At 47.5% G+C, this 22,721-nt stretch overlaps 1 protein-coding gene across 2 annotated transcripts in view; it reads left to right on the top strand.

Moving 5' to 3' along the window:
* Positions 1-22,721, top strand: part of nlgn4x (neuroligin 4 X-linked) — a 200,162-nt gene that overhangs the window by 88,878 nt on the left and 88,563 nt on the right. Inside the window, exons 2-3 of one of the 2 annotated variants that reach the window (XM_033023360.1) lie at positions 14,317-14,376; positions 17,756-17,905. In XM_033023360.1, coding sequence (XP_032879251.1) covers positions 14,317-14,376; positions 17,756-17,905 — 210 coding nt within the window. The remainder of the gene's footprint in view (positions 1-14,316; positions 14,377-17,755; positions 17,906-22,721) is intronic. The other variant, XM_033023361.1, reaches the window with a different exon arrangement.

The raw sequence follows: 22,721 nt of genomic DNA, 5'->3' as shown, positions 1-22,721 counted from the left end.
CTACTGATGATGTCACTACTCCATCGATGGTGAGGAGGTAGGAACTCGTGATGGACTGGGACATCACCTTAAACTACTGCAGCACCTCTGGTGCAGGTCCTCGCTCGGTGGCGGATAGAAACATTGAAAATAGGTGCAGGAGTAGGCCATTCGGCCTTTCGAGCCTGCACCGCCATTCAATATGATCATGGCTGATCATCCAACTCAGTATCCTGTACCTGCCTTCTCTCCATACCCCCTGATCCCTTTAGCCACAAGGGCCACATCTAACTCCCTCTTAAATATGGCCAATGAACTGGCCTCAACTACATTCTGTGGATTAAGGATAAAAGACTTCCCTCTTATCCTTAAACTGTGACTCCTAGTTCTGGACTTCCCCAACATCGGGATGTTTCAGGATTTAGTTTAGTTTAGAGATACAGCGCAGAAACAGCCCCTTCGACCCACCGAGACCGCGCCGACCAGCGATCGCTGCACGCTAACACTATCCTACACACACTAGGGGCATCTTACATTTATACTCAGCCAATTAGTCGTGGCTTTTGAGTGTGGGAGGAAACCGAAGATCCCGGCGGTCACGGGGAGAACGTACAAACTCCGTACAGACAGCACCCGTAGTCAGGATGGGACCTGGGTCTCTGGCGCTGTGAGGCGGCAACTCTACCGCTGCGCCACCGTGACACCCTAGGCCTTGGTTCCTTGCACAGTCTCTTTCTTTTTACCATCTTGCTGAATTGATGTATAATAGTAAGATTAAACGAGAACTTACCAGTTTGAAGTTTTATCTGTATTTTATGAGGAGTTACGATGAGGGATTACGTGAAGAACCCGCTCAGTGCGCAGGCGCGGCATACTTCCAAGCAGCGGTGTGGAATCACAGATAGACACAAATATTCGAAGTAAACATAGTAAAGAAAAAGAGACATAAGAGAGTATATCAGTTTGATCCATATAATGAGGGTGGGAGCGGAGGGCACGTAATCCCTCATCGTAACTCCTCATAAAATACAGATCAAACTTCAAACTGGTAAGTTCCGTTTAATCTTACTATTTTACTTTGGAGTCACGTGAGTGATTCCGTGAAGATTTCAAAGCTCTGTGATTTCAAACCGTGTAACAGTTAACACTTGCACCACTGCCGAAGTTTTTGAGGAAGGGAGTGTGTTATCGTAATCAACCAATCAATCTGTTTTTTGAAACAAAAAAATGGAATTTATTAACAATAACAACAAAAGAAATTGCTCCCCTGGGCTAAATTAAACATTTGCAGACTGTAATATAGTTTCTGCATATAGCACAGGTTTTGCCAACGGCTTATGATAAAACGTCCTGAACGTGGTTTCCCTTGCCCATCCTGCTGTAGCCAGGATGTGGTCCACCGGTACATTCATTCTTTCCGCCGTTGACGTGGATGCTGCCCTGGTGGAGTGAGATTTGTACAAGTTAGTGTCAATCCCCGCAGCTTTTATCACCTACTTGAGCCATCTCGAAATGGTTTGGCTCGTCACCCGACAATATGGTTTCTTGTGACTGACCCACAAGGCGTTTTCACTACCTCGAATGCTGTTAGTTGTGTCTATATAGCACAGTAAGCCCGGAAGATCACGACTGGACTTGGCGTTCCTGGCCTGCTTTGTTTGATCAGTCCCTGGATCATAAAAGATATTTGGTCTGGAGCTGTCATCATGTGGTCCAGGCGTAATCGATGCAGAGACTGGACCCTCTGTGCGGACACAAGTGCCATTAACATGAGTGTTTTGAGTGTCAATTGTTCGAGGCTGAGGGATCTGACTGGTGGCCACCCCCTGAGGCGTCAGTACGTCACTGACATCCCAAATATGGGTGTACCTTGACCTGGGGGGGGTTAGAATTGTAAATTCCTTTCATTAATTTGAACACCAACGGATGAGAACCCATGGCCTGGAGTCCTGGTGCTTGTGTTAGGTAGGCAGACAGGGCACTTCTTGCCGTGTTGATGGCACTGTAGCTGAGTCCTTCGTCGTGGTGAAGCTTGGCCAGGAATTCCAGTACGTTGGTGACTGATGCAGTTGTGTAGGTGATCCCTGTGTCCAGGCAGTACTTTTCCCACTTCTTGATGTTGGTTAAGTACTGTTTTTTGGTGGACGTTCGGATGGATGCTGACATGGTGTGGATAGTTTGTTCCGACAATCCCAATCCCAGGAATGGTCTGTTCAGAATCTGCAACCCAGGAGATTGATTTTTCCATGGCACGGGTGGCTTATGCCAGAAACTGGGTGTTGTAACAATTCTGGGTCACTGGGAAATAGCATCGGAGTAGCAATAACCATGTCATGGAGTACCGGGAACCATGGCTGTGTAGGCCAGTCGGGTACTACCAAAATACCTCTCGCAGAATCCATTTGTATTTTGCTGTAGTACCCGACTAATGAGGCAGAAGGGAGGAAATGCATAGAAGAAGAAATTTCCCCAATCCAGCGCGAACGCATCTACCGCTGCTGCCTCAGGGTCTGGTTCCCAAGCGACATACCTAGATACCTGGTGATTTAGCCTTGATGCAAATAAATCGATATCTGGCGTGCCATATTGCTTGACAATTTTCGCAAATATTTTGGGGTTTAACATCCACTCAATGATGTCATTAAATTTGCGTGACCTGGTGTCTGCCACTGTATTTTGCTTACCTGGTAGGTAAGTTGCTGATAGCCAAATATGTCTTTCGACACACCATTGCCAAATTGTGTTAGCCAATTTGTCGCACGATAAAGACTTTATGCCACCCATATGATTAATGTAGGCCACCACCGTAGTGTTATCTATTTGTAGCCGAACATGCAAGTGATGCATGTTTGATGCATATGCTTTTAAGCCATAGAAGGCAGCCAACATTTCTAAACAATTTATGCCCAGTGTAAGTAGTAATGATGACTCGGGGTTAGTCCATCTGCCACCTGTGCTGGACATGGTGTTAGTTGCTCCCCAACCTTGAGCACTAGCATCTGTTTGGATAACTAGCGTAGGGTTAGTGATAATAATAGGGCTGAAACTATGCCAAACGTTGTCCACCCACCACTGTAGTCCTGATATTACTTCAGTGGGTAACGTCATGACACGATCATAGTGACCTGCATGCCGTTTTAATGCGTGTACCTTTGCTCTTTGCAAATTTTGATAGTGCAAAGGTCCGAATTGTGTAGCCGGAAATGCTGCTACCATTTTCCCAATTGTGCTTGCTACGTGCCGAATAGTTGATCGTTTGTTGACCATAAGGTTGTTGCATGATTGAGCCAATGCAACTGTTTTGTCTCTAGGCAAAGTTACAGTCATATGGATTGAGTTAACTGTGAAGCCCAAGTAATCCATGGTAGTGGATGGCTTCAACTTGGATTTATCTGGATGGAGGACAAATCCTAAGTTTTCGAACAATTGTTTGGTAGCTGATACAGCTAACTCCGCCAATTCCATGGTTTTGCCTACTATTAAGATATCATCAAGATATGCCATGACAATATGATTTTGTCTTCTTAATATTGCCAAGGCTGGTTTGAGTATCTTGGTGAACAGTCTTGGGGCTGATGTTAGACCATTAGGTAATGCTTTAAACTGCCATTACTACCCCATCCAGATAAACTTAAGGTATCTACGATGATCCTTGTGAATGGGTACTGAATAGTAAGCATCTTTAAGATCAATGCTTGCCATGTAGTATCCTTTGGAAATCAATTGTTTCGCAGTAACAAATGTTTCCATTTTGAAATGTATATACTCAACAAACATATTTAGGGATGTTAAGTCAATGATGATGCGACATCCACCATCTTTTTTGGTTTTAGTGAATATGTTTGATACAAATTCCAAGGGTTCATGTTTTGTTTTTTCAATGATACCCTTTGTAACTAGTCTCATCAGTTCAACTTGTCCTTCTCGTCTCTCTTTTACTGAGAGGGAGAATACCCTTTGGGGTAAATGCTGAACTGGTGGCAAAAAATTAAATCAGGGAAGGTAGTGCATCCGTGGATAACAAGGGAAATCAGGGATAGTATCAAAACAAAAGATGAAGCGTACAAATTAGCCAGAAAAAGCAGCCTACCAGAGGACTGGGAGAAATTCAGAGACCAGCAGAGGAGGACAAAGGGCTTAATTAGGAAAGGGAAAATAGATTATGAAAGAAAACTGGCAGGGAACATAAAAACTGACTGCAAAAGCTTTTATAGATATGTGAAGAGAAAAAGATTAGTTAAAACAAATGTAGGTCCCTTGCAGTCAGAAACGGGTGAATTGATCATGGGGAACAAGGACATGGGAGACCAATTGAATAACTACTTTGGTTCTGTCTTCACTAAGGAAGACATAAATAATCTGCCGGAAATAGCAGGGGACCGGGGGTCAAATGAGATGGAGGAACTGAGTGAAATCCAGGTTAGCCGGGAAGTGGTGTTAGGTAAATTGAATGGATTAAAGGCCGATATATCCCCAGGGCCAGATAGGCTGCATCCCAGAGTACGTAAGGAAGTAGCCCCAGAAATAGTGAATGCATTAGTGATAATTTTTCAAAACTCTTTAGATTCTGGAGTAGTTCCTGAGGATTGGCGGGTAGCAAACGTAACCCCACTTTTTAAGAAGGGAGAGAGAAAACGGGGAATTACAGACCAGTTAGTCTAACGTCGGTAGTGGGGAAACTGCTAGAATCAGTTATTAAAGATGGGATAGCAGCACATTTGGAAAGTGGTGAAATCATTGGACAAAGTCAGCATGGATTTACGAAAGGTAAATCATGTCTGACGAATCTTATAGAATTTTTCGAGGATGTAACTAGTAGAGTGGATAAGAGAGAACCAGTGGATGTGTTATATCTGGACTTTCAGAAGGCTTTCGACAAGGTCCCACATAAGAGATTATTATACAAACTTAAAGCACACGGTATTGGGGGTTCAGTATTGATGTGGATAGAGAACTGGCTGGCAGACAGGAAGCAAAGAGTAGGAGTAAACGGGTCCTTTTCACAATGGCAGGCAGTGACTAGTGGGGTACCGCAAGGCTCAGTTCTGGGACCCCAGCTATTTACGATATATATTAATGATTTGGACGAGGGAATTGAATGCAACATCTCCAAGTTTGCGGATGACACGAAGCTGGGGGGCAGTGTTAGCTGTGAGGAGGATGCTAGGAGACTGCAAGGTGACTTGGATAGGCTGGGTGAGTGGGCAAATGCATGGCAGATGCAGTATAATGTGGATAAATGTGAGGTTATCCACTTTGGTGGCAAAAACAGGAAAGTAGATTATTAGCTGAATGGTGGCCGATTAGGAAAGGGGGAGATGCAACGAGACCTGGGTGTCATGGTACACCAGTCATTGAAAGTAGGCATGCAGGTGCAGCAGGCAGTGAAAGAGGCGAATGGTATGTTAGCATTCATAGCAAAAGGATTTGAGTATAGGAGTAGGGAGGTTCTACTGCAGTTGTACAGGGTCTTGGTGAGACCACACCTGGAGTATTGTGTACAGTTTTGGTCTCCTAATCTGAGGAAAGACATTCTTGCCATAGAGGGAGTACAGAGAAGGTTCACCAGGCTGATTCCTAGGATGTCAGGACTTTCATATGAAGAAAGACTGGATAGACTCGGCTTGTACTCGCTAGAATTTAGAAGATTGAGGGGGGATCTTATAGAAACTTACAAAATTCTTAAGGGGTTGGACAGGCTAGATGCAGGAAGATTGTTCCCGATGTTGGGGAAGTCCAGAACAAGGGGTCACAGTTTAAGGATAAGGGGGAAATCTTTTAGGGCCGAGATGAGGAAAACTTTTTTCACACAGAGAGTGGTGAATCTCTGGAATTCTCTCCCGCAGAAGGTAGTTGAGGACAGTTCATTGGCTATATTTAAGAGGGAGTTAGATGTGGCCCTTGTGGCTAAAGGGATCAGGGGGTATGGAGAGAAGGCAGGTACAGGATACTGAGTTGGATGATCAGCCATGATCATATTGAATGGCGGTGCAGGCTCGAAGGGCCGAATGGCCTACTCCTGCACCTATTTTCTATGTTTCTATGTTTCTATGTCCTTTAATTCTGAGGCTACGGCCTCTAGTCCTAGACTCTCCCACTATATAACTTTAGCCCAGTATTCACAAGTTTAATTAAGGCAGTGTATCTTTGCTTCCCCAGGTGGTGATTCTTTTTTACAAGCGGAATCTGCTGAGAAAACATAACCTTTAAGTTGTATAAAACCACAAAGTCCCTTGAGGCTGCGGGATGCAGCGAAGCCTAATAGGCAGGGTGTTGTCCTTTAGCTTCAGAAAGCCCAGAGATAATGAAATTAAATGCAGTCCCTGCAAGATCTCTAAATGAATTAGGTTCGGGAATACTCAAAGCCTGGAATGGATTGTGTGGAATTACATTTGCTCAAACACTCGGTTGCACTTTACACCAAAGATCCTACAGCGAGCAAGATAGTCCACTCGACGAAAAAGACGTAGTACGGTCATGGGCAGATTCATGGGTCATTTTCAACCCCTTTTCCGTAACCGGCTTCCGTCTCCCCACCAAAGATCCCGTAGCGGAGCAAAGATACTAGTGCGGAGACGGAAGCTGGTTACGGAAACATCCTCATAAAAAGTTACTTGGTAAAAATCTTCCCGTCATTTTCGGAATTAACACCAACTGTTCCCCCGCAACGTTGATTTACACTGTGAGTCGGGTCGGGTCGGGTCGGGTTGGGTCGGGTCGGGTTACTGAAATGGATGAAAAAAAGCCCACGTTCCGCTCCGTTGCGTACTACACGTCAGCCCATTGCATTTAGCAGGAGTGGTCTATCTATAGGATCATTGGTTTACAGCTTAGTTTATTGTCACGTGTACCAAGGTACAGGGAAAAGCTTTTTGTTGCGCGCTAACCAGTCAGCGGAAAGACAATACATGATTACAATCGAGCCGCCCATAGTGTATAGATACATAGTAGACAAAAATGCTGGAGAAACTCAGCGGGTGAGGCAGCATCTATGGAGCGAAAGATTTACCTATTCCTTCTCTCCATAGATGCTGCCTCACCCACTGAGTTTCTCCAGCATTTTTGTCTACCTTCGATTTTTCCAGCATCTGCAGTTCTTTCTTAAACATTTCGTGAACCGATACATTATAAGGGAATAACGTTTAGTGCAAGATAAAGCCAGTAAAGTTCAATCAAGGATAGTCCCAGGGTCACTAATGAGGTAGATAGTCGTTCAGCACTGCTCTCTGGTTGTGGTAGGATGATTCAGTTGCCTGATAACAGCTGGGAAGAAACTGTCCCTGAATCTGGAGGTGTGCGTTTTTACACTTCTGTACCTTTTGCCCGATGGGAGAGGGGAGAAGAGGGAGTGGCCGGGGTGCGACTGGTCCTTGATGATGCTGCTGGCCTTGCCGAGGCAGCGTGAGGTGTAGATTGAGTCAATGGAAGGGAGGTGGGTTCGTGTGATGGTCTGGGCTGCGTCCACAATTCTTCCACGATTGGTAGTTGAGAATTCATCTTCTCATTGCCTTTGGATTTACGTAGAACATTGATCAATACAGAAGCCAAACACAAAATGCTGGACTAACTCAGCGGGACAGGCAGCATCTCTGGATAGAAGCAATGGGTGATGTTTTGGGACGAGACCCTTCTTCAGACTGAAAGCCCTGTCCCACGGTACGAGTTCATTCCAAGAGCTCTCCCGAGTTTAAAAAAAATCAAACTCGTGGTAATCACGGAGAATGAACGTAGCGGGTACGTCGGAGCTCGGGGACGTCTCTTAGCGGCTCGTAACGCTAACGGCAGGTACTCGGGAAGACTCGCTAACGGCAGGTAAGCACGGGAAGACTTGTGAAGATTTTTCAACATGTTGATAAATGTCCACGAGAGCCCCGAGTACCGACGAGCGGCCATTACCGTAAATCTCCGAGTTCGAATCAGGGCAAACTCGGGACAGCTCATGGAATGAACTCGTACCGTGGGACAGGGTTATTAGTGTCACTTTTTCTTTGGACTTCATCTCTTTTGATCTCTTACGCCATTATCTGTGTAAATCCCTCTCCCCTGACGCTCAGTCTGAAGAAGGGTCTCGACGTGAAACGTCACCCATTCCTTCCATCCAGAGATGCTGCATGAGTTACTCCAGCATCTAGTGTCTGTCTTCAGTGTAAACCGGCATCTGCAGTTCCTTCCTATCAATAGACCAGCACAGCACGGGAACAGGCCCTTCGGCCCACAATGTCTGTGCCAAACATAATGGCAAGATAAACTCTGACCCTCTCCCAGCTCATGTATGTAACTGACCTTAACTAACCTGTGGAATTCTTCACCACAGAAGGCTGTGGAGGCCAAGTCAGTGGATATTTTTAAGGCAGAGATAGATAGATTCATGATTACTACGGGTGTCAGAGGTTATGGGGAGAAGACAGGAGAATGGGGTCAGTTTAGTTATGTTTTGTTTAGAGATACAGCGTGGAAACAGGCCCTTCGGCCCACCGAGTCCGCACCGACCAGCGATCCCCGCACACTAACACTATCCTACACAAAATGTTTACATTTACCAAGCCAATTCACCTACAAACCTGTAGGTCTTTGGAGTGTGGGAGGAAACCGAAGATCTCGAAGAAAACCCACGCAGGTCACGGGGAGAACGTACAAACTCCGTACAGACAGCCCCCGTAGTCAGGATCGAACCCGGGTCTCCGGCGCTGCTTTCGCTGTAAGGCAGCAACTCTACCGCTGCGCCACCATGCCGCCCAAGGTTAGGAGGGAGGGATAGATCAGCCATGATTGAATGGCGGAGTAGACCCGATGGGCCGAATGGCCTAATTCTACTCCTATTCCTTATGACCATGTGATCTTATGACCTAAAGCCGCTTAAAGACAGGGCGACATCCTCGACATCCACCTTTCCCATAAAGGGCCTGTCCCACGAGGCGAGTTTACCCAAGAGCTCTCCTGAGATTAAATAAAATCAAACTCGTGGTAAGTACGTAGAATGTACGTAGCGGATACGTCGGAGCTCGTGGATGACTCGTAGCGGCTCATAACGCTAACGGCAGGTACTCGGGAAACGCGGAATCTCGTGAAGTTTTTTGAACGGTGTGAAAAATTTCCAAGAGTAAAAAGAATACTCGTGATGAAGTACCACGAGTTTGATTTTTATTCAACTCGGGAGAGCTCTAGGGTAAACTGGCATCGTGGGACAGGGGCTTTAGGGTGACCAACGCTGAACACAATAGAACACAATAGAATAGAATAGAATAGAATGCCTTTTATTGTCATTCAAACAACTTGGTTTGAACAAAATTGCATTTTCTACAGTTTTTGCATTACAAAAAACCCCAAGACACACACTTAACACAATTTACATAAACATCCATCACAGTGAGTCTCCAACACCTCCTCACTGTGATGGAAGGCAAAGTCTTATCTCTTCCCTTTGTTCTTCTAATACTCTAAATGTAACTCATTTGAGACCATCTGGCCAGCAGTGGGATACCAGGCAGATTGGACATGTGCCACCCTTACCAATGCCAGCCTGTTGACCCAGTCAGGGTGGCGTGTTGCCAACTAACTAGCCAGCCTGTGTTGCTGGAAGGAATTTGCGATATCGATGGGCATCTTTATTCTGACCTGGCATCGTACGATGACAAGTGCCTTTGGCTGAACCAAATGGTGACCTTAACACAGGTTGCCTGGCCTTGTCTAGTTAACTCTCAGCATTAAACCTGCGCACTCGTTAGACTTCAGACTTTAGAGATCGAAATGTCAAAGACTGGAGGACGTGGCGTTAAGGTGAGAAGGGGAGTTTTTAGTTTAGAGATACAGCGTGGAACCTGGCCCTTCGGCCCACCAAGTCCGTGCTGTCTAGCGATCCCCGCCCACTATCGCTGTCCAGGGACAATTGACACATTTTTACCAAAGCCAATTAACCTGCAAACCTGTACGTCTTTGGAGTGTGGGAGGAAACCGGAGCTCCCGGAGGAAACCCACGCAGGTCATGGGGAGAACTTACAAACTCCGTACAGACAGCACCCGGAGTCAGGATTGAACCTGGGTCTCTGGGGGCTGTGAGGCAGCAACTCTACCGCTGCTCCTTAAAATGGGGGCTTGTCTGGGAATTGAACCCGGGACCTCTCGCTCCCTAAGTGAGATTCATACCCCCCTAGACCAACGAGCCAGTTGATTATAGATTCATAAGATAAACACAAAATGCAGTAGTCCAAGAATGGTCTCACCAACTACATGCAGTTGCTAAGTGACATCCAGTTCCTGAGGGAGACAAAAATGCTGGAGTAACAGTGGGTGAGGCAGCATCTATGGAGAGAAGGAATAGGCGACGTTTCGGGTCGAGACCCTTCTTCAGACTGATGTTGGGGGGGAGGGGGGGGGGGGGGGGGGGGGGGGGGGGGGGGTGGGAAAAAGAAAGGAAGAGGCGGAGACAGTGGGCTGTGGGAGAGCTGGGAATGGGAGGGGAAGGAGGGAGAAAGCAGGGACTACCTGAAGTTAGAGAGGTCAATGTTCATACCGCTGGGGTGTAAACTATCCAAGCGAAATATGAGGTGCTGCTCCTCCAATTTACGCTGGGCCTCAATCTGACCATGGAGGAGGCCCAGGACAGGAAGGTCAGATTGGGAATGGGAGGGGGAGTTGAAGTGTTGGGCCACCGGGAGAACCGGTTGGTTAGTGCATAATGATAGGTAACCCAGGCGGTCACAGGGAGAGCGTACAATCTCCACACAGACACAGACAGAGGCTGAGGTCAGAATCGAACCTGGGTCTCTGACGCTGTGTGACTTCGCTGTGTACTCGCTAGAATTTAGAAGATTGAGGGGGGATCTTATAGGAACTTACAAAATTCTTAAGGGGTTGGACAGGCTAGATGCAGGAAGATTGTTCCCGATGTTGGGGAAGTCCAGAACAAGGGGTCACAGTTTAAGGATAAGGGGGAAGTCTTTTCGGACCGAGATGAGGAAAACATTTTTTACACAGAGAGTGGTGAATCTGTGGAATTCTCTGCCACAGAAGGTAGTCGAGGCCAGTTCATTGGCGATATTTAAAAGGGAGTTAGATGTGGCCCTTGTGGCTAAAGGGATCAGGGGGTATGGAGAGAAGGCAGGTACAGGATACTGAGTTGGATGATCAGCCATGATCATATTGAATGGCAGTGCAGGCTCGAAGGGCTGAATGGCCTACTCCTGCACCTATTTTCTATGTTTCTACCAAACTGCGACACTGTTTGTTCATATTCATAAATTCATAAGTTATAGGAGCAGAATTAGGCCATTGAGCCCATCAAGTCTACTCCGCCATTCAATCATGGCTGATCTATCTCTCCCTCTCAATCCCATTCTCCTGCCTTCTCCCCAAAACCCCTTGACACCCGTACTGATCAAGAATCTATCTCTGACTTAAAAATACCCATTAACTTGCCCTCCATGGCCGTCTGAGCCAATGAGTTCTACAGATTCACCACCGTGTGACTGAAAAAATTCCTCCTCATCTCCTTTCTAAAGGAACATCCTTTAATTCTGAGGTTACAGAGTATAATATGGAGAAACAGGCCCTTCGGCCCACCGATCGGTGCCGACCAGCGATCCCCGCTCACTAGCTACTATCTTACACACCAGGGAAAAAAATGTCAATTTAATTAAATTTAAATGTAAATTTACACCAAGCCAATTAACCTGTACAGAGGCACCTGGGGAAAACCCACGCAGGTCACCGGGAGAATGTCCAAACTCTGTGCAGATAAGTACCCATAGTCAATAGACAATGGACAATAGACAATAGGTGCAGGAGTAGGCCATTCGGCCCTTCGAGCCAACACCGCCATTCAATGTGATCACGGCTGATCATCCCCAATCAGTACCCCGTTCCTGCCTTCTCCCCATATCCCCTGACTCCACTATTTTTAAGACCCCTATCTAGCTCTCTCTTGAAAGCATCCAGAGAACCTGCCTCCACCACCGAGGCAGAGAATTCCACAGACTCACCACTCTCTGTGAGAAAAAGTGTTTCCTCGTCTCCGTTCTAAATGGCTTACCCCTTATTCTTAAACTGTGGCCCCTGGTTCTGGACTCCCCCAACATCGGGAACATGTTTCCTGCCTCTAGCGTGTCCAAACCCTTAATAATCTTATATGTTTCAATGAGATATCCTCTCATCCTTCTTAACTCCAGAGTGTACAAGCCCAGCCACTCCATTCTCTCAGCATATGACAGTCCCGCCATCCCGGGAATTAACCTTGTAAACCTACGCTGGTGAGGATGAAACCCAATCTCTGGCGCTGTAAACACCAGCGTTGGTTTACAAGGTTAATTACCGGGACCGCTGCACCACCATACTCCAGTCCAGAGTTTCAGAAACTTCTCTTTTGCAATTTTGATTGTTCCGTTGGATAGGATTGTTATTTGTCAGCACCATTAAACTCTCAGCTCTGGCCCTTTGGGATTACTTCTTTGTTGGTGACACTTATATCCATGAGATGTTTGGAGGACGTTACCTGCATTGAGAGGTTTTTATCACTCTGACACCTTCGGAGTAATGAAGGATTTCCAATGTAGCAGCTCCATAAAAAAAAGAGAAAAATGCTGAAAGAACTCAGCAGATAAGGCAGCACTTGTGGAGAGATAAAGGGAGCTAACGTTTCTGATGTGGGATGGACACAAAATGCGGGAGTGAGAGCGGGCACGATGGCGCCGCGATAGAGTTGCTGTCTTCCAACGCCGGAGACCCGGGTTCGATCACGACTACGGGTGCTGTCTGTACGGAGTTTGTACGTTCTCCCCGTGACCTGCGTGGGTTTTCAGCGAGATCTTCGGATTCCTCACACACTCCAAAGACGTCCAGGTTTGTAATAATAATAATAATGGATGGGATTTATATAGCGCCTTTCTAATACTCAAGGCGCTTTACATCGCATTATTCATTCACTCCTCAGTCACACTCGGTGGTGGTAAGCTACCTCTGTAGCCACAGCTGCCCTGGGGCAGACTGACGGAAGCGTGGCTGCCAATCTGCGCCTACAGCCCCTCCGACCACCACCAATCACTCACACACATTCACACACATTCACACACAGGCAAAGGTGGGTGAAGTGTCTTGCCCAAGGTCACAACGACAGTATGCACTCCAAGCGGGATTCGAACCGGCTACCTTCCGGTTGCCAGCCGAACACTTAGCCCATTGTGCCATCTGTCGTCCCAACAAGTAGTTAAATTGTAGTTAAATTGGCTTGGTAAATGTAACAAAAATTGCTCCTATTTCCAGCCTTTTCATCCAGTTTTTTATTTTAATTTTAGTAGTGTTCAATCTTGCCCTATGAAATTTTCCATTAATTTTCTTGGTTCTAAAACATAAAAAATAAAACATAAAACTGTACAGCGAAGGAACGGGCCCTACGGCCCACCATGTTTAGTTTAGTTTAGTTTAGTTTATAGATACAGCGTGGAGACCAGGCCCTTTGGCCCATCGAATGTGTGCCGGCCAGCGATCGCCCCGCACACTAACACTATCCCACACACACTAGGGACAATTTACAATCATACCAAGCCAATGGACCTGCAATCTTGTACGTGTTTGGAGTGTGGGAGGAAAACCGGAGCACCCGGTGACAACCCACGCGGTCACAGGAGGGCGTACGAACTCCGTACAGACAGCACCCGTGCTCGGGATTGAAACCGTATCCCTGGCGCTGTGAGGCAGCCACTCTACCGCTGCGCCACCGTTCCGCTCCCAACTGATATTCCCTTCCCGTTTGCGGACATCTATTGGTTATAAGGCTCTATGCCAAGGGGGACAAAAATGCTGGAGAAACTCAGCGGGTGCAGCAGCATCTATGGAGCGAAGGAAATATTTTCCAGCATCTGCAGTTCCTTCTTGAACTCTGTGCCAAGGGGCCCTGTTTATGTTGAGCGCTGACCAAGGAGAATCACCACTGTTTGATCAAAGTGCAGCTTTGAAAAGTGCCTCCCCCCCCCCCCCTGTGGTATCTTTCTGACTGGCTTGATTATTTTTGGAACCTTGTGCGTTAAAGACCGATTCTTGTTGAATTTCTTCACCCGTTTGATGGGGGAGGAATTAACGCCATTTTCTTTTTTTTTTTGCTGACCGAATAAAACCGTTTCGCCATCGTAAAAAAATCTCTCAAAAATCGACGACTGTGCAATAATCAACTAATGCGTTGGGTTCTGATTTTTCTTTTTTTTGGGGAAGAATTTTTTTTTTCCTCTCTTTCTTTCAGATTAAAGTTTGCATTCCTCTTGGCAAACCTGTGGTGTTTTTTCTTTTTCTTTTTCTTCTTCCGAATTCTCTTCTTCCCTTTGTTCTCCTCATGTCTTTTTTTGAACCTAGGCGCCATCGCAAAGAAAGCGGCAGATGATATAGCCAGTAATGGTGATGGTGAAGAAGAAGGTATCTTTTTTTTTTGTATGTGCTCGAATGACTATCCCACCACAAACCCAATGCATGACAACCAAAGGTTCACCCAAAACCATTTTTTTTTCTTTCCGTTCTTAAGCCGCGCACATTTTGTGTGCGTTGTGAATTTTTTTTCTTTGCGCTCTCTTTCTCTCTCGTCTTCACCCTGAATGCCGACTCGCTTCAGAGAATAAACTTCCACCGGGTGGGTAGGTGGGAGGGTTTGGGAAGGATGCAAGGAGGTTTTCTGTGTGTGAGGCGTTTTCTCCAACCCGTCTCCCGAAAGGCGGCCCGCCCTTTCCTGCCTCTCTCACACTCTCTCATGAGGCTCCCTTGCCCCGCAACAAGCAGGATGAGTTATAAGGATTCCAATAGACAATAGACAATAGACAATGCCCTTGCCCGAAGTCGGGGAGCAGAAAGCCTCGGCTATTTGGCAAACATTGAGGATCGCTGTTCAATCATTCCCTTCCCTCTTGACCCGAGAGAGCCACTTGACTAGATCATGGACAACAGGTGCAGGAGTAGGCCATTCAGCCCTTCCAGCCTGCACCGCCATTCAATGTGATCATGGCTGATCATCCACAATCAGTATCCCGTTACTGCCATTCTCCCCATAATCCCCTGACTACACTATCTTTAAGAGCCCAATCTAGCTCTCTCTTGAAACCGGCCTCCACCGACCTCTGAGGCAGAGAATTCCACAGACTCACCACTCTCTGTGAGAAAAAGTGTTTCCTCATCTCAGTTCTAAATGGCTTACTCCTTATTCTTAAACTGTGGCCCCTGGTTCTGGACTCCCCCAACATCGGGAACATGTTTCCTGCCTCTAGCGTGTCCAAACCCTTAACAATCTTATATGTTTCAATAAGATCCCTTCTCATCTTTCTAAACTCCAGAGTGTACAAGCCCAGCTGCTCCATTCTCTCAGCATATGACAGTCCCGCCATCCCGGGAATTAACCTTGTGAACCTACGCTGCACTCCCTCAATAGCAAGAAAGTCCTTCCTCAGATTAGGGGACCAAAACTGCAGACAATATTCATCAGAGAGCTCTCAGCTATCACGCCCAAATGACCACCCTCTTCAGAACTCATTACAGACGGGCAGAGGGGGTTGGAGATTCTGACCTGGGATTGCTCTGGTCCTGATGGCTAAAGTGGAGCCAGGTTTGATGAGTAACCAGGATGTCCATGGCAGAATTGCCACATTTGGCGTCAAAGTCTTTGAGGGCAATTTGAATCTTATCGGGCAGCCAATTGACCTTTTGGGTACACACCACCAAATAGGTGACCGGCGGTCCCACCAGCCTCACGGGCCCGGTTACCATTCACACCCAGCTCCTGACGGCGTAGCTGGACATTGTCAAAGCTGGGAGCAAGAGCGCCGAGGTTCTGCCTGACCAGCTGAAGATCATGGTTCTGTGCTCTCCGCACTTCACGACAGCCAAGCACAGGCAAGAGCTCAGGCGATACCCATGCTTGATGCATGAACTTAATTTCAACCTTCCACATGTGGGACGTGCATTGGAAGATGGAAAATTCCTCGTTCAACCTTGAATGTACCAGCATGTTTGGAGCCCTGACCTCACCAACAATGTTGTGACTCCCATCGAATGGCTGCAGTTCCACCCTGTTCCTGTTTGACCCCCTTAAATATATCATCGTAAAAGTGGTGTGCGTGCGTGTGCTTGTGCGTGTGCTTGTGCGTGTGCTTGTGCGTGTGTACGTGCGTGTGTGTGCGTGTGTACGTGTGTGTGTGTGTGTGCGTGCGTGAATGGGTGTGCGGTGCATGTGTGTGTGTGTGTGCGTGCGTGTGCGTGCGTGAATGGGTGTGCGGTGCATGTGTGTGTGTGTGCGTGTGCGTGTGCGTGCGTGAATGGGTGTGCGGTGCATGTGTGTGTTAGCATGCTGTGGATAGGACATGTGCATGTGCGAGAGATTGCTCAGTTAAGTGTGTGTGCGAGCTTGTGTGCGTGTGTGCATATACGTGCGTGCGTATATCGATATATACGTTTGCATGTGTGCACTTGTGGGTGCATGTTTGGGTGTGTGAATGCATGCATGTGTATGCACATGTGCGCATGCGGATGTGTGCATGCACGTGTGTGTGCATGCATGTGTGTGCATGCATGAGTGTGCGTGACATGTTCACATGTTCACATGTGGAAGTGTGTGTGCTTGAGTGTATGTGTGTGTGTCCATGCATGTGTTCATGACGTGTTTCCATGTAGATGTGTGTGGGTGTATGAGCGTGCATGTGCGTGAGCATGTGTGTGTGTGAGCGTGTGTGTGTGAGCGTAAGTGTGAGCGTGTGAGCGTGTTTGTGAGTGTGCGTGTGTGTGTGAGCATGTGTGTGAGGGTGTGCGTGTGCGTGCGTGTGTGTGAGCGTGTGTGTGTGTGTGAGCATGTGCGTGTGTGTGAGCGTGCATGTGAGTGAGCGTGTGTGTGAGCGTGCGTGTGTGTGTGAGCGTGTGTGTGAGTGTGCGTGTGGGTGTGTGAGCATGTGTGTGTGTGTGAGCGTGCAAGTGTGTGAGCATGTGTGTGAGCGTGCGTGTGTGTGTGTGCGTGAGCGTGCGTTTGAGCGTGCATGTGTGTGTGAGCATGTGTGCGAGCATGTGCGTGTGTGTGTGAAAGTGCCTGTGTGTGAGCCTGCGTGTTTGTGAGCATGTGTGTGTGAGCATGTGTGTGTGTACGTGTGTGTGAGTGTACGTGTGTGTGTGTGCGTGCATGTGTGTACGTGGGTGTGTAAGTGTGCGTGTGTGTGAGCGTGCGTGTGTGTGAGCGTGTGTGTGTAAGCGTGCATGTGTGTTTAAGCGTGCGTGTGTGTGTAAGCGTGCATGTGTGCATGTGTGTGTAAGCGTGCGTGTGTGTGTGAGCGCGCGTGAGTGAGCGTGCATGTGTGAGTGAGCGTGCGTGTGTGAGCCTGCGTGTGTGAGCGTTAGTGAGTGTGTGAGTGTACGTGTGTGAGCGTGCATGTGTGAGCGTGCGTGTGTGAGCGTGTACGTGTGTGAGCGTGTACGTGTGTGAGCGTGCGTGTGTGAGTGTGCTTGTGAGTGTACGTGTGTGAGCGTGTGTGTGTGAGCGTGCATGAGCGTGCGTGTGTGAGCGTGTACGTGTGTGAGTGTGCGTGTGTGAGCGTGCGTGTGTGAGCGTACCTGCGTGTGTGAGTGAGCGTGCGTGTACGTGTGAGCGTGCGTGTGTGAGCGTGCCTGCGTGTGTGAGTGAGCGTGCGTGTGTGTGTGTGTGTGTGAGCGTGCGTGTGTGAGCGTGCGTGTGTGAGCGTGCCTGCGTGTGTGAGTGAGCGTGCGTGTACGTGTGTGTACCCTCTGTGCTCGGTCTTTGCCTGAAGCCAGACGTCTGCTTCTCTTTCAGACATTCACGACAACGGCCCCAAGCCGGTGATGGTGTACATTCACGGAGGCTCGTACATGGAGAGTACAGGCAACCTGATCGACGGCAGCATTCTGGCAAGCTACGGCAACGTTATCGTGGTCACACTCAACTACCGGCTCGGCGTGTTAGGTGAGTGACCAGCGACTGTCTCCTGAAGCCCCTTGTTCCCACACATCCTCCAGCTGTACTTGGCCACTTGTGTTGGGCTGAAACTGTTTCGCAGTCGAGCTAAAGGAAGCAAAGACTTCAGAACCGAGGTACGCAAGTTGATTCCTTGGATTTATCATGGCGGCATGGTGGTAGAGTTGCTTGCAGCGCCAGAGACCCCGGGTTCAATCCCAATTATGGGTGCTGTCTGTACGGAGTTTGCACGTTCTCCCCTTGACCGTGTGTGGGTTTTTTTCCCAAGATCTTGGATTTCCACCCACACTCCAAAGACATACAGGTTTGTAGGTTAATTGGCTTGGTATAAATGTAACTAGTCGCTAGTGTGTGTGGGATAGCGTTAGTGTGCGGGGATCGCTGGTTGGCACACTAACACTATCCTACACTCACCAGGGACAATTTTACATTTTATACCAAGCCACTTAACCTGCAAACCTCTGCGTCTTTGGTGTGTAAGAGACAAGCCATTTAGAACGGAGATGAGGAAACACTTTTTTCTTACAGAGAGTGGTGAGTGTGTGGAATTATCTGCCTCAGAGGGCGGTGGAGGCCGGCTCTCTGGATACCTTCAGGAGAGAGCTAGATAGGGCTCTTAAAGATAGCGGAGTCAGGGGATATGGGGAGAAGGCAGGAACGGGGTACTGATTGGGGATGATCAGCCACGATCACATTGAATGGCGGTGCTGGCTCGAAGGGCCGAATGGCCTACTCCTGCACCTATTGGCTATTGTGTGGGAGGAAACCGAAGATCTCGGAGAAAACCCGCGCAGGTCACGGGGAGAAGGCACAGACAAGCAGCCGTAGTCGTGATGGAACCCGGCTCTCTGGCGCTATGAGTCAGCAACCATGATTTAGATGCCTCCCTGATTATGATCCAGGTTCCAATGAATAAAAAGGCTTTATGCCACTCTTGTATACGTCTTATTTTTGTTCCCTTGAAACTATAAAGCCTTTCACCTTTGGCATCATGTTTAAATGTTACTGAATCATTTGTCCAAATGGAGCTGGAAGGAATGGTTAGTTTAGCAACTCTTTTGTGCACAGTTGCGTAACAGGATAGTCTTGGGAGCACTGTGGAGCTAAATCAGTGTGATGGGTTCTCGCGCTGATCCTCAGATTAATTTGACCTCCTTCAAGGAGATATTTTCCATTTTAGTGCCTAGTGCTTCAGCCTATAATACTGCCCATCTATCTCCATCAGTGTGCACAGTGATGACCTGATCTTTCTCATCCTTCAGTACAGAAAGGACATATGATGAAAGAATGGTTGGATGACATATGATGAAAGAATGGGTCGACTGGGCTTGTATTCACTGCAATTTAGAAGGATGAGAGGAAGATCTTATGGAAACATATACAATTCTTAAGGGATCGGACAGGCTAGATGCAGATAGGGCTCCTAAAAATAGCGGAGTCAGGGGATATGGGGAGAAGGAAGGAACAGGGTACTGATTGGGGATGATCAGCCATGATCACATTGAATGACGGTGCTGGCTCGAAGGGCCGAATGGCCTACTCCTGCACCTATTGTCTATTAAAAATGTTCCCCATGTTGGGGGAGTCCAGAACCAGGTGCCACAGGTTAAGAATAAGGGGTAAGCCATTTAGAACGGAGATGAGGAAACACTTTTTCCACACAGAGTGGTGAATCTGTGGAATTCTCTGCCTCAGAGGGCGGTGGAGGCAGGTTCTCTGGATACTTTCAAGAGAGAGCTGGATAGGGCTCTTAATGATAGCAGAGTCAGGGGATATGGGGAGAAGGCAGGAACGGGGTACTGATTGGGGATGATCAGCCATGATCACATTGAATGGCGGTGCTGGCTCGAAGGGCCAAATGGCCTACTCCTGCACCTATTGTCTGTTGTCTATAAAAAATGTTCCCCATGTTGGGGGAGTCCAGAACCAGGTGCCACAGTTTAAGAATAAGGGGTATGCCATTTAGAACGGAGATGAGGAAAAGCATTTTCACCCAGAGAGTTGTGAATCTGTGGAATTCTCTGCGCTATCTGTACGGAGTTTGCACGTACTCCGGTTTCCTCCCACATTGCAAAGACGTGCAGGTTTGTAGGTTAAATGGCTTCTGCAAATTGTCCCTAGTGTGTAGGATAGAACTGACGTACGGGGTGATCGCTGGTCAGCACGGGCCAAAGGGCCTGTTTCCATGCTGTATCTCCAGGCTAAACTAAACTAAACTAAACTTCAGCAGTCAATAGACAATGGACAATAGAAAATATACACATATGGCCGATTAATAGACCAGTATCTGTTATTTGCACTTTATCAGCTTATTTATTGATGTGTGTATTTATTTATATAATGGTATATGGACACACTGATCTGTTCTGTATTCATGTCTACTATGTTCTGTTGTGCTGAAGCAAAGCAAGAATTTCATTGTCCTATGTGGGACACATGACAATAAACTCTCTTGATTTGACTTGGTATATAGACACAGTGAACTTTTATCTCCAGTTCTGTATTATGTTTACATATTCTGTTGTGCTGCAGCAAGCAAGAATTTAATTCTCCAATCTGGGACAGATGACAATAAAACTCTCTTGATTCTTGACAATAGGTTCAGGAGGAGGCCATTCGGCCCTTCGAGCCAGCACCGCCATTCAATGTGATCATGGCTGATCATCCCCATATGACAAAGTCATTTGGTACAGTGAAAAGCTTTTGTTGCATACTAGCCAGAAAGCGGAAAAACACACTTATCTCCTTTACATTTTCTCCCACTGGCCTTATGACCCTGGGCAAAATATAAACGTTCTCACTGTCTATCCTATCTAGGCCTCTCATAATTTAATAAACTTTGACCATGTCACCCCTCAGCCTCTGATGTTCCAGAGAAAGCAATCCAGATTTGTTCAACCTTGTAGCTAGCAACAAGGAACTGCAGATGCTGGTTTACATCAAAGATAGATACAAAGTGCTGGAGTAATTCAGCGGGTCAGGCAGCATCTCTGGAGAAAAAGGATGGATGGCATTTCAGGTTGGGACCATTCTTCAGACCCAACCCGAAACTTCACCTAGTCTCATATTCTCCAGAGATGCTGCCTGACCCTTTGTGTTACCCCAGCAACTTGTGTCTCTCTCCCCTTTTAACTACGACCCTGTGATCCAGGTGGCATCAAACTAAACTCTTCTCCACCCTCTCCATTAGTTTAGTTTAGAGATACAACATGGAAACAGGCCCTTCGGCCCACCGAGTCCGTACTGACCAGTGATCACCTGTACACCAGTTCGATTCTGCACACTAGGGATAATTTACAGAAGCCATTTAACCTACAAACCTGCACGGCTTTGCAATGTGGGAGGAAACCGGAGGGCCCGGAGAAAACCCACGTGGTCACGGGGAGAACGTGCAAACTCCGTACAGACAGCGCAGAGAATTCCACAGATTCACAACCTACAAACCTGCACGTCATTAGAATGTGGGATGAAACCTGAGCACCCGGAGAAAACCCACGCTGTCACGGGGAGAACGTACAAACTCCGTACAGACAGCACCCGTAGTCAGGATGGAACCCGGGTCTCTGGCGCAGTGAGGCAGCAACTCTACCGCTGCGCCACCGTGCCGCCCTATTCATTCCACTCTTTTTACGCGTTTGTTCACAAGATATAGTTGTAACTGGCAAAAATGGCACCTATTGCCATATGTCCACAGAGTTACTGTGCTGCAACTGAGGCTGTTCTGGGTCATGTTTCAATGGCTCAGTGGTACTTTATTGTCACTTAGTTTAGAGATACAGCGAGTAAGCAGGCCCTTCGGCCCACCGAGTCCGGGCCGACCAGCGATCCCCGCACATCAACACTGTCCTACACCAACTAGGGACATTCTTTACATCGATACCAAGCCAATTAACCTACAAACCAGCACGTCTCTGAAGTGTGGAGAGAAACCGAAGATCTCGGAGAAAACCCATGCGGGTCACGGGGAGAACGTACAAACTCCATACAGACAGCAACCGTAGTGGGGATCGAACCCGGGTCACTGGCGCTGCAAGGCAGCAACTCTACCTCTGCGCCACCGTGCCACCCTAGGTACAGTGAAATGCCTCTTTTGCACGCAGTTTAACAAATAACCATGTTCAGCATTGCATGGACTATCACCACTTTTACGAAACATTTTGACAGGTACATGGATAGGACAGGTTTGGAGGGATATGGGCCAAGCGCGGGGCAGGTGGGACTGGTGTAGATAGGACATTGTTGGCCGGTGTGGGCAAGTTGGGCCGAAGGGCCTGTTTTCACGCTGTATGACTCTATGACACTTTGACAATCATACTTAAGTATAAGACTTCAGTTTAATGTCGAGGTGAGGTGCTTGTTTAATGTCAGTATGTCTCATTACAGTCTGAAGAGGGGTTTCGGCCCGAAACGTTGCCTATTTCCTTCGCTCCATGCAAAGAGTTGAACAATCTCCACTATAGGAAATAGGCAACGTTTTGGGGCGAAACCCTTCCGGGTTTCGGCCCGAAACGTCGCCTATTTCCTTCGTTCCATAGATGCTGCTGCACCCGCTGAGTTTCTCCAGCACTTTTGTCGACCTGTCTCTTTATTTGTCTGTTTTTTAATATATAATCTTCTTCTTCTCCTTGCGTATGTCGTGCACAGCCTAAAGTTGTAGGTCTTATGGGGTTGGACAGGCTAGATGCAGGAAGATTGTTCCCGATGTTGGGGAAGTCCAGGACAAGGGGTCACAGCTTAAGGATAAGGGGGAAATCCTTTAAAACCGAGATGAGAAAAACTTTTTTCACACAGAGAGTGGTGAATC

Source organism: Amblyraja radiata, chromosome 6 (assembly GCF_010909765.2).
Source record: "Amblyraja radiata isolate CabotCenter1 chromosome 6, sAmbRad1.1.pri, whole genome shotgun sequence".
In the NCBI taxonomy this organism is placed as follows: domain Eukaryota; kingdom Metazoa; phylum Chordata; class Chondrichthyes; order Rajiformes; family Rajidae; genus Amblyraja; species Amblyraja radiata.
This window is presented reverse-complemented; position numbering and strand designations above follow the sequence as displayed.